The sequence below is a fragment of the Acomys russatus genome, chromosome 20 (genome assembly GCF_903995435.1).
Source record: "Acomys russatus chromosome 20, mAcoRus1.1, whole genome shotgun sequence".
NCBI lineage: Eukaryota > Metazoa > Chordata > Mammalia > Rodentia > Muridae > Acomys > Acomys russatus.
The window spans coordinates 37,341,633-37,354,758 of record NC_067156.1 but is presented as its reverse complement, the minus strand read 5'-3'; the positions used below and the strand labels follow the sequence as shown (position 1 = coordinate 37,354,758).

General features: G+C 36.2%; 1 protein-coding gene across 2 annotated transcripts in view; it reads right to left on the bottom strand.

Annotated features, from left to right (window-relative positions):
* The window catches only part of Dmxl1 (Dmx like 1), a 132,013-nt gene that overhangs the window by 83,171 nt on the left and 35,716 nt on the right, over positions 1-13,126 (bottom strand). For both annotated transcript variants that reach the window (XM_051163099.1, XM_051163100.1), the window contains exons 10-17: positions 12,089-12,301; positions 10,960-11,213; positions 10,171-10,855; positions 9,960-10,081; positions 6,338-6,427; positions 6,157-6,259; positions 1,579-1,698; positions 704-925 (exon numbers count right to left, since the gene is read on the bottom strand). In XM_051163099.1, coding sequence (XP_051019056.1) covers positions 704-925; positions 1,579-1,698; positions 6,157-6,259; positions 6,338-6,427; positions 9,960-10,081; positions 10,171-10,855; positions 10,960-11,213; positions 12,089-12,301 — 1,809 coding nt within the window. The remainder of the gene's footprint in view (positions 1-703; positions 926-1,578; positions 1,699-6,156; positions 6,260-6,337; positions 6,428-9,959; positions 10,082-10,170; positions 10,856-10,959; positions 11,214-12,088; positions 12,302-13,126) is intronic.

Sequence of the window (13,126 nt, the reverse complement as noted above, 5' to 3'; positions counted from 1 at the left end):
GAACTGTTTTGGAAGGACTAAGAGGAGTGGCTGTGTTGGAGGAAATGTGCCACAGAAGGTAAGGCTGTGAGGTTTCTATATTGAACCAGTTTCAGTACGCTCCTTCTGTTTCCTGCTTTCTGAGCTGTGAATTCTCAGTTGCTGATACACCCAGGGTGCTGCTTGCTGGCCTACTACCCTGCCACCCTGCCATGATGGATTCTTAAGTCTCTAAAACTGTAAGCCTAATTAAACACTTTCTTTGAAAAGCTGCCTTGGTCAATGGTGTATTATGGCAATAGAAAAGTAAGACAAAGAGTAAAGTGAGCTGAGCACCAGCAACCATATAGAGCTCTGTTTCCTGACTGCAGGCACAATGAGACCAACTAGTTCAAGCTCCTGCCATGATAGTCCAGATCTTGGAACCCTCAGCCATAATAAACCTTTCTTAGGTTGCTTTTTTAGTCAAAGTAGTAAGAAAAGTAAATAACACATTTACCCAAAATAGAAGCATTTTCTTAAACAAATCAGTACTTACAACAGAGTTGCCTAACCTAACCAGAGAACAGAGAAAGTCTTCAATTTCAGGCTCTCAATATAATTTTTCCATTTCTGCTTTGTGTGTACTTCAGAGTGAGTTATAGTATTTACTTTAAAAAAAACATTGGTAAAGCATTCCTGGCTTACAGAGTTGGATCAGTCTCTTTTATTAAATTTTACAAACCTGCGGAGGGCTTAACACTGATTATCTCAACTCCTTCTGGCAAATCCAACTCTTTGCTGTAGACCATTTCAGAAAGAAGAGACAACTTGCTGGTACTCTGGAGATTTGCTCTGCAAGCCTGGAATTTCTGTGAAAATGGAGATAGGATCTTCTCTGGAGAGGAAGAATAATGTTCTTCTGGTAGACAGCTGGCTTCTGATATCTTTGTGTCTACTCTTTCATCTATAAAACAAAAAACCAGAATGAAAAACTAGAAGGTAACCTTTAGGAATAAATATTATAATTGCTACTTTTAAATAAATAGCTAAAATATAAAAGATAATATTATAGACACATTAGTGACTATTTACAGGAAGAAAGTAAGAAAGTCACTTTTCTTTTGGTACTCTAAATAAACTACAGTTATCATCAGTATAGAAGAACAGTTTCAAGCTGGGTGTGGTGGTGCATGCCTTTAGTCTCAGCACTTAGGAGGCAGAGGCAGGTGGATCGCTGTGAGTTTGAGACCACCCTGGCCTACAAAGTGAGTTTAAGAAAAGGGGAGGAAGAAGAAGAGTGGAAAGGGAGGATCTGACCAAGTAACTATATACATAGATGAAAAGGTAGTAATCAGCCCACTATTTCTTATAATTACTATCTAACATTAAGATTAATATTATTCATAAGAACACATGGTCTGAAAATTTATTTTTCAGGTAAATATATTTGATATTTTATGAATTACATAATATAAAATACATTTCTTTTAAAAAATAAAAGTCCTAAACTTTTCTAACTATGTATGCATACTTTGTTAAAACGTAGATCTATTTAAATCTACAAAACAAACAAACAAACAAACAAACAAAAACAAGACAAAAAAACCAAAGACTTACCCAGTGAGACAGGAATTGACCTTAAGTGTAAATTCCACATGCGTAACAGTGAACGGTTGTCTTGAGTGCACTCTATCACAACCAGGTAGAACTTTTCAGAAAATCTATTAGGTGAACTGCCTGTTGACATTAGGGATATTTTTCATTAAGATAGATGGATGAAAAGGTATACTAAATATATGAAGTTAAAATAGTTGTGTTGTATTATTAGAGAAAAAAATAAAAATGCAAAGCAGCATTATAGAATGTATTCAACGGCATTAGTACATAACTTTGCATTCATCTGAAAATTTAATTATATACATGCTTTGTGTCAATTTTCTTTTTCTATTTTCTTTTTTTTTTTTTAAAGATTTATTTATTTATTACGTATACAACATCGTGGCTGCATGTGTGCCTGACAGAAGAGGGCACCAGATCTCATTATAGATAGATATGAGCTACCATGTGGTTGCTGGTAATTGTACTCAGGACCTCTGGAAGAGCAGTCAGTGCTTTTAACCCTCTGAGCCACTCTCCAGCCCTCAATTTGATTTTCAAAGTTTAAATTTTAAATGTTGAATTTGAACACTTTAACCTTAAAATTCCTATTATAGTCATTACTACGAAAATGTTCACAGTAAGACCTCTCTCTCATTATGTCCTGGGATCAGTCTTCAATCTCAATCAAATCTTACTCAATCAGTCAAAATATCATCAATACCTCCCTCTCTCACATACACAAACACTCACATATGCAATGATATAAAATCATAGAAAAAAATATTTAAAGGTGAAAGCAACTATTATTACGTACAACAAAGTTTTACTGTTTTAAATTTGCATAAGAAAAGTTTTTTAAAGAAAACCCAATAGGAAAGGTAACCACAGGATTTCTAGGTAAAATGGTACACTGGAAGCCATGTCTGCACCGAAGCCTGATTGCTATAGCAGAAACAAAGTGAACAGGATATTTTATTACTCCATAAGCTACTTCTCCAGTCTATGAACTAACTGATCAAGGATCAAGGGCCAATAAAACCTCTTGAAGCATTAGACACTTGAACGTCCTCTATTATCAGATTGAACTTCCTGTTGCAGTTGAACTCAAGCAACTGTTGCCATCAAAGCAACATTTTTATTGTACAAGTGAACTTGGCTAAAGCCTGCAGCAGGAAATACAGGAAAAAAAAAAATGGTGCTAGTAGAAATTTCATGGAGGAAGTTCCAAGAAGCTGCTGTCAGGGTCACCATCAGTGTCCAATTGGAAAAAGCAAAGCTATCAGAGCTAAACACAAGCTTACCAGTGCTCTGACCCTGTGAGAAGACAACAATGGCAAAACTGTGCAGACTGCCTAGGCTAGCCAAGGTCCACTGAATGGAAAATTCCATACATGTGCAAGGTGTGCTGGGAGCCCACAAGAGAACAGGCCCTTAAAACCAAGAGTACAGTCTACACAAAGCCAGGGAAACAAAAGCATTTTCTTACATCCCCATAGCTTCTTTACAATAGGGAGACTAGTGTCATGGTGCAACACCTTTAATCACAGCACTCAGGAGGCAGAGGCAGGCAGAGTCCTCTAAGTTTAAGCCCAGCCAGGTCTATATAACAAGTTCCAGGACAGCCTGAACTATATAAAGAGAACCAGTCTTAAAAGAAAAAGAAGTACAAAAGAGCTTTGTAAATGTTTATTGCTGTTTTACTCTCCTTTATTATTTATTTTTCTTTCTTACTCTTTTCAGAATCCACTCCTCCTACTGTTACAGCTCCCAAAACCAAGCTCATCTAATTAACCAAACTCCCACATTTCTTTGTTTTAAAAAAGAAATTGATGTATGTATGTATTTTTAATGTATGAGTGCTCTGTTCACATGTATGCCTGCAGGCCAGAAGAGGGCATCAGATGCCATTATAGATGGTTGTGAGCTACCATGTGGGTACTGGGAATTGAACTCAGACCACTGGAAGAGCAGCCAGTGCTCTTAACCTCTGAGCCATCTCTCTAGCTCACTCCTACATTTCATAAAATGTTGAAATCAATTGCTCATACTGCTACGCATGACCTTCTCTTCTACTTCCCATTAACAACAATACTTATTACTAGTGTCACTGGATTGCTTACCTCTTTTCTTTCCCATTCTACTCATATATACTGTTAATATACACAGTACCATTGGGGTCCTTTTATGCCTAACCACCAGATATATTTTAAACATCTGTTTTATAGAAACATGCTACTCTATTATTAGAGTTGGTTAACCACGAGATACTGGCTGTTAATGTAGACAGTACTCAACCCATATAAGCAAAGGGAGAAATAGAGCCCAGTGCCTAGAAAACCTGTCTAGCAATGAAAAACATCACCATAATTGTACTACAAGCTAGTCTCTCTTAAATACTGCAAACTCATTCACTGAAAGAAAAACCTAAATTAAAAGAATAAAAGCAACAGCAAATGCCAGAAGGGAAGATCCCAGAGAAGAAGAACCAAGGCAGCTGTCTCCTCCAAAAATTGTAAATCCCATATTAATGACCCATGATTAAAATAACCTAGATGAAATTCCAGATGCAAAATTCAAAGGAATACTTGTGAATACGGTAAAAGCAACTCAAGGACCTGAAAATTTTCAAAAAGAACATAAACAGCTGCATGAAATAAAGAAGTTAATGTAACACCCAAAATAGAATTTAATAAAGAAATAAAAAGTTGAGAAGAACCCAAGTCAAAATGATGATGGAAATGAAAAACATAATGGGTCAAATAAGTTCAGTGGAAAGTCCCAGCAACAGAATGGATCATATGATGATAGACTATCAGGGTAAAAAGAAAAAATGGAGGAGTTGGATCCTTCAGATAAAGACAATGACAACATGCAAAAACACTGAAACTCATGGCAAGCCTACACACTACTGAAATATAAGAGAAGAATTAAATGTTAAAGGCATAACAAAAATTTTAATAAAACTATAGAAAAATCCTTAAATCTAGGGATGAAAGACCATCCAGACTCAAGAGAAACAAAGGAAACTAAACAGAAAGGACCAAAAAAAAAAAAAAAAAAAAAAAAAAAATCAACCTCATGTCATACTATATATATTAAACACTAAATGTACAGAACAAAGAAAGTATATATGTAGCTAGGAAAAGGAGGGCCATTGGCATGCAAAGGCAGGCCCATCAGAGTAACTGGTGACTTTCCAATCTCAACCAGAAAATCAAGAAGGGCTTGGATTGATTTGTTTAAAGGCCTGAAATACCACAATTGTACACCTGTCCTAACATACAGAATATTCCACTCAAATACCTACGTACTCCTCTCAGCACCCCACTGGAACTCCCCTAAAATAGAACACATTTTAGGAAACAAAAATTCTCAACAAATGCAGAATAGTCCTGTAATTTGTCTGACCACACGAGATAAAGCTAGAACTCTCTAAGAGAAAATATATAAACCCACAGCAAGGTATTCAATGATGAACAAGTCACTGAAAAAAATCAAGACAGCAATAAAAACTTTGTAAGACTAAGTGAAAATAAAAACATAACATAGCCAAATGTAAGGTGAAATCAGCTCTAAGATGGACATGTATAGCTCTACAAACCTACTACATTAAAAAAAAAAAAAAAATCAGAGCTCTCAACAAACAACTTGATGATGAACCTTAAGGTACCAGAGGAAAAAATAAGAAGAAATCAAAACCCAAACTAGTATACAGAAAGAAATAACAGTATCAATACAGAGAGTAATGAGATACTTTTTTTTTTTTTTTTAAACACAGTGACTCAATGAAACAAAAAGTTGTGTGGTTGTTTTGTTTTGAGAAGATAAGTAAATTTAGCAAGCACACATATGCGTGCGCGTGCGCGCGTGCGCACACACACACACACACACACAGATGACAGGTTTAAGATAGGGGTTGATCTTGCTAAATTTTTCGGAGCTGGAAAACTTTATTAGAAAGTGAGAGAAGGGGTGTGGCGCTGACAAGCTGTAAATCTTGTCATTTGCTAGAAAGAGGTTGAAGAAAAAGAAGAGAAAAATACACACCTTTGAAAGTTAGTAGCTAAGAAATTAAGCAAGGTTAGCAGTGGAAGACAAGTACCACATGGCAAGGGTGGGGAACAACTTCAGGAAAAGTGAGGAAAAACATCCAGAGTGCTGAGGGAAGCATGCCCAGTTTTGACCAATATTTGAAGAAAAGAATAGAAGGCCTTGTGAGGTGGAGCATGCTTTTAATCTCAGCTCTATGGAAACTGAGGCAAATATGAGTTTGCAGTCAGTCTGGTCTATATAAAGAGTCCAGGCCAGCAAGACTACATAGTGAGACCCTGTCTGAAAAAAATATGAAAGAATAGTCAAAAGGAAAATTCCAGCAACTACATAGCCAAGGAGCCACAGTGCTGCATGGTAGATGGCCCTGCAATGCTGCTTATATTTCTAGAGTATTTTTTTTCAAAGATCCTTTTGTTTTTATTTTTTATTTTTCTCTTTAAAACCAAATACATGTTCTACTAGTATTTCTTAAAATATTCAAAGAATTCATCTTTATTAACTATGTAACACACTATTTCTCATCACATCAAATTTTTTCCTTACCTGAATCCAATAAAATGTTATCTTTTCCCCGACTATTCTTCTCAAGGTTATGCAAAATGAAATCTTCTTGAAAAACATGAAGCAACTGGGTTTTTCTGCCATGCTAAAGTAAATAAATACCAACATAAGTTGACATAGGTGCAATTTACCTAATGCTAAATAGCAGAAAAATAATACTTACAAGCTTGGTAATGGGATCTAATGCAATAATGCATCCTGGTCTGGCTGTTGATTGCTGACTGACAATGTTAAACACTTCACCAACATATTTCTGTTTTTCAAAAAGAGGAAAAGATATCTTGTTAGTAAACAAAAAACAAATATGAAACTTCAAACATAATTAAGATGAACAACGAATTCAAGTAGGTCTAAATATAGTTTCTTTCAACTAAAAATATAGAATTTTACTTAATAGAAATTACACAGAAGTGAACACAATACAGTTCAATAGGTAGAGGGGAAAAGGCAATGCTTGGTGATTTAGGGGAAAATATTTTATATAAACCAAAGGAACAACAGCCTTCAACTTTCTGAATATACTCTAAGTATTGCCTTTAAAACATCAAGTTTCCAGAGTATCATATTTATTTCTTTTGTTGTAGTACTGTGGTACTGATGAGACCCAAGGCCTTGCACATGCTAAACGTAGGCTGTTTTACTGAGCTACATCCCGTCTTAGTGTCTCTTTACTAGCCATCATAAGGATAATTTCTCTACCTTACTAAAAGGTCTACTTGAATTAATTTTTTTTGTGTGTTAGTGGGACTACAGATAGAACTCAGGGCCTTATGTAAAGCTAAGCAAGAGTTCTAACAACCAAATCAAAGTTAAAACATTGATTTTGAGGTGAAGCAGAACTAATGACATAAGTTAACATCTTATTTCTATAGGTTGATTTTTTTCATTTTTAAAAATTATGTGTATATATGCATATATTGGTATGTACATGTGAATGCAGATACCTACAGAGGCCAGAGGTGTTGACTACCCTGGAGCTGGAACTACCAAGTGACTGTGATGAGGGTACTGGGAACTGAACTAGAGTCTTTGCAAGAGCAGCAAGTGCTCTTTAATTGTTCATATACCTCTCCAGTTCCCTTTGCCACCACACAATTTTTTTTCATTGTTGTAATTGTGAGCATGTGTGTCTATGTATGTAAAAGGCTGTGGGGGTGGCAATGGGAAAGAGACAAAAGGACAGAGAGACAGTAAGCAAGAGCCAACACTCATGTGCCACAGTATGTCTACAGAGGAGGGATGGCAACCTTGGGTGGTAAGCCCTTGCCTTCACCTTATTTGGGAGTATGCCAAATTAGCTGGCTAGCAAGCTTCTTACAAATAATGCATTGCAGCACCCAGCTTTTACATGGTTTCTGGTGATCCAACTTCATGTAGCCAGGCTTGTGCAGCAAGCACTTTGCCCACTGAGCTGTCTCCTTAGCTCAAATGTACTGACCTATTGGGTCACTTAGATCCTCATGTACTGTGAAATTCAGTGCTCATTTCCAAGTCCTCACATACTTGACTTTTCAATAGCATTTCATCCTAATGACCACTCTCTCCTAGGAATACTTGGTTGTGCTTTTATAAAATATCATTTAAACCACATTTTTAATATAATGCTCTATTCAATACCATTTATTTATATTCTCTCCTACTATAATTTTATCTCCCTGTGCAACTTTAAATTTATCATTACTTATTATTATTGTTGTTCAGGATCTCTTTACACAGCCCTGGATGTCCTGTAACTCACTATGTAGAAAAGGCTAACTTGGAACTCACAGAAACCTGCCAGTCATGGCCTCCCAGGTGCTGGGATTAAAGGCATGTGCCATCATGTGCCATCTTGCCTAGCCTCAGCTACTTATTTTCTAACTTCAGCTCATGCCTTCCTCTAAAATCAAAAGGCCACTTTATTGGACCTCTTGGATGTCAAACAGGCATCTCAAAATGATTATGTCGAAAGCAGGCTCTTAAATTCTACCCTCCCAAACCTGCTAGTTCCATATTCTTTATTTCAACCATAGCAATTCTATTTTATACAAGGCTCACATAGAATTATGACAGTCATCTTTTTTCTCACATCCAAAATCCCATATAATCCCACCTACTTACAGTCAAACTGCATCTAAAATTTGGTCATTTTTCAACATTTCTAACATTAACACTCATTACTATTCACAGTTCCTTATCTTTCTCCTGGACCAGTATAACTGTTTTTTTATATTGAACTTTCTCATTCTACTCTTTTGCACATAGCTGGAATACACTCATCATATATTTAAAAAACACTATGTCAAATTATTATCACATTAGCATATTATTGAATGGTTTCCATGTCATTTTAGGCAAAAGTCCAAAATTGACTATAAAGGACTCCACAGGATCTGACCAGGCTAACTCTCAGCTTTTACCACTGACCAATCTTTCTTACTTTATTCCATAATGACCTCCTTAGTGTTTTATTACATAACCAACATATTTTGGTTGCAGGGTCCATGAACAGATTGACCTTCTTTTAGGATCACTCTTCCTGTAGCCACGTGTCTAGCTCATTCAATTCCTTCATGTCTCTTCTATAAAGCCTTTCCTTGAACAGCAAGGGACACTCTCTGTATCTCTTGCAATACTTGTACTTGTTACACAATATACTGTTAATCTAGTTCGCTTCCACTAACTATCTTGCTTCACTAGAATGAGCTTTGTAGTATCAGTTTCTGATTGTTTTTTTTTTTTTTACAGATTAAGTCCCAGCAGTTAAAACAATGCTTAAAAAATAAAAGATCCTCAGTAAATGTCTCTTTCTACTAAAGGAATGTGTATGTGTATGTGTATACATACATATACATATGCTTTGAAAAACATTGCTTTATAAAATTATACTTTAAAAAAACTTATGGTCAAGCAGGACTACAATAACCAATGACTACTACTTTCACAATCTGAACTTTAAAACCAACTAGTTACTGCTGGTAATGTAGAGTTGAATGTCCTAGACAGGAAGCTTAAGCACAGCCTGAAGGCTGCCTCAGGAGATGTTTTAAAACACCAAACAAGCCTGACATGCTGGCAAATGCATACAACTAGAGCACACAGAAGATGAAGCCAAAAAAGCTATGTACTCAAGGCTAGCTTATGTCTCAAAAAAAAAAATTTTTTTTTCTTTTCTTAAAGTCAAGCAGCCAACTCAAAAGAAAATAAAACAAGACAAACAAAAAAACCTGACTAAATGCTAGAACTGAAAAAGGCAGAAATGTTCTCTTAGTGGGGTGCTCAGTAAAAGCATTCAGTAGGCTTCCACTACTTAGGCTTACGTAGAAGAGAGCCTCTTCCATGGTAAAGTGTTATACTGGCATCCAAAGACTTGCTTGAGCTGCAACCAAAGCGAGGGCCATCCTCCCGCCCCAATGTTTAAGATTAAAATTCCATTCCTATTATTCTAGCTCCTTTTTAATACAGAGGAACCAACAGCTTCTACAGTTGGTAGTCTCCATTTATTTCTGAGAAAAGAAACACATAACTAGACTTTTTGGGAGGAGAGGAGCCAAAGGAAGGGGCTGGGACTTGACTTCATGAACCACAAGCATATTGACATACATGCTCAATGACTGAGCTACACCCCCAGCCTAAAAACAATCAATGGGCTTAACTTTAAAACCAGTTTTTAATGTGAAAATGTGAAAAAAAAAACCCACAGTTAACAAAATACACTTATCTGTCACAAATATAGGTCACAATTCTAGAACAGGCCAAGTAAGTATAGGTTAAGTATCTAAGAGCATCATAAAGCTAGTACTTACAGAAATTTCAGGGTTGGAAAGCTCATATAAAAGTTTCTTGGCATCAATAACTGCTTCATATAACCTCAGATATTGTCCATCACTAGCTACAAAGCATGCACTAGGAGAATTGCAGTATGCACCTAGAAAGTATTTATAAACATTTAAAATTTACACTTTCAGTAAGTGTCTGAAAAATCTAAATCACAGAAATGATAATCAGTTTGCTTACCTAGACAATAACTGGGTATGAGAGTAGGAAGCCAAGCCACATTGGAAAAGGCAGAAACGTGAAGAGAATTAATCCGGGCAAGCTCAGACACGCCTCCAGAAAAAGATAGCGGCCCAACTGGATCAACTCTCCAAAGAATAAGCTCACTATAAATTGCGTTGGGATCTTGAAATGACATATCTACATTGTTTTTATTTTGCTGGGTCAAGGAACCTTCTTCAGTATTCACAGTGCCATGAGCTAGCTTTTGGTTATCAACATTTGGTGTCCTTAATGCATTATGGTGTGATGTTGTCAGTAATAATGGTAATACTGAGTGGCAGGCTAAATCATTAAGATGAAAACGATGACCACAATATCTAGATTTGTGGGAAATACTAAGAACTGTAGAAAAAGCAGATTCTTCAGCAAAACTAACCAGCCACTGATTCAAAGAACCATCAGCATGCTTTGAAATCATCATAACATTAGGGGTGAAAATACTCAATTTTAAGTTATTTGATGATTTACTGTGACCAGAGGAGATAAGCATTGACGTGGAACGAGTGAGACCAGTAGGTTTCTGTTTTCCTTGTTGAATAGCCAAGTCAACATTCTTGGTACAGGCGTACATGACTATGCTTTTACAGAGAGAGTTTGCATCACCTGTCGGAAAAGCTACAGGAATTCTAGAAACAAAGGACACCTAGAATTAAGAAAGCAGACATTAGAACATATAAAAAACATGTTTCAAAAAGTTTTCACATTAAAAAAAAAAAAGCGTAACTCATCATAGACGATTAACAGTACCTGTACTTGACGAAACATACCAGGCTGGTATTCATCCAGCCAATCCACATGCCAAACTAGTAAAGAGCCATCCATGGGATGAATACTGAACAGCATGTCTGCATTTTTACTCCACTCAGACAGAAGCACTTCTATCTGATGATCGATGGCAGCTGATGATAATGGTGTAAGATTTGAGTTTGGTAACATTTTATCTTCACACAATTCCTTCTTTTCATGATTTATTTTTAGATCATCAACACCATCATCTATTTCTATAAGTGAAAGAGTTCATGAACAAAGGGAATACAGTAAAACTATCACTACCTATTAAGACAGAGCTTTTTAAATGAATTCAAGGTGAAAACCAAACTTTTTGTATTAACAAGAAATAGGATTAATGAAGCTAGTAATCAGGCAGCTAACAGCTACGAACATACACAAACATGTACATCTTTACCTCTCTCAAAAAGCCCAGACTCTAATGCCCCCTCCCGAACTATTGGATGAGGAATATAGAGAATACTTTTGAGAGGTTCAAATTTAAATAAAAAAAAAAAATAAGCAAAAGCTTACAAATAGGTTAGAAAATGAGGTCACTTGGGACTCTCTCTTGCCAGTGTAATCAGGGTAGAAGAGGTATGTGTCAGTTCTGAGGCAGAGAAATATTTGTGCTCTCTCTTCCTTCTCCAAATCCACGAACAGGATGAATACAGAGGGGTTGAAGCCCCTGCATACAATGCACTGTGGTATTAGTGGTACAGATGTAAATATAATTGCCTTCCTCCTAAACCCAGTGTTTCTCAACTCTAATGTATATATAGAACAGCTATATATTAAATCGCAGTTTCAGGGTGAGTAATTGTGTAGCATATGAGATTATGTATTTGATGTCATTAATCCATGTATGGTTTATCATAAACTAACAAGGACTTATAGGCTGAAAAATCTAAAAGAACAGAAAGCTGCGAAAAAAGTGACATGATCAAGAACAACATCCGCACTGAATTATCAAGTGAGTTAGCCCATATTTACATTATGCCATAATGACCTTGGAAGATTATCGGTTATAATAACTAGTTTTATGCTCATATGTAAACTACTTATAGTTCATTGAAAAATTAAAATTTCATCCTTCTTAAATCTTTACCTTCATCAGATTTTACATCTGCCTGAATAGAGTCTTCTGCACTGGCCTCAGATGAGGGCTGTTCAAAGCTTTTTCTAAGTTGCTGTAGGAAGACCTCCATGGACAAAGTAAAATGCAGCTCTTTATTATTTAACCAGTGTACCACAAAAGGGCCACACTTTTCTTCATTTTCATTTAAACTCAACGATGTAATCGATGGAAGGAGTGGAATGTCTATAAAGACAACAAATCACAAATTTAAAATTATGAACCACTATAACATAGAATACACACTTTCTATTTTCATTATTGATGTTGCTTTTATTGAAATTATTGACACTGATTTACCTTTTGTTTGAGAAAAACTTACCTACTTTTAAATATAACTTCTTTTTTACAGCTAGAAACAGCCTAGATGTCCATCAACTGATAAGCGGATAATGACAATGTAATACTTTTACATAATGCAATATTACTCAGCTATTTAATAAAATTATGCAATTCGCAGGCAAATGGATGAAGCTGAAAAAAATCATCCTGAGTGAGGTTATCCAGGCCCCAAAGGGAAGGAAAATCGTGCATGTTTTCTCTAATATATGTATGTTAGGTCTTAAGTTTTTTATATGAGTGTTATAATCCAAACAACCACATATACGAGGAACTAGGAACCAGGGAGAGAAAAGGATCTTTCAAGGAAGGGGAAATAGAACATCATGTTAAGAGAATGAAACTAGAATAGGAGAATTAAATGTCAAGAGGGATGAGAAGACAGGGTAAAGGGGGAAATACGAGGAGGGACAACTAACACTAGGGACCAATTGAAAAACCACATGGAAACCTCCTACTGTACAAGTTTCTGAGAATACATCTATAAAGGAATTGAAGTGAAGTCACCATACAGTAGAAGAGACAATGCCTCAACTCGACATCTTTTCCACCAAGCCAAACCTCCAGTGCCAGGAATGAATCTCATCTTACTGTTGATCACAGGGGGCCAGGAACCCTTCCTCTCTGAAATACCACAGGCTTCCACAACCTGACGATAAGTCCCTATTGTTG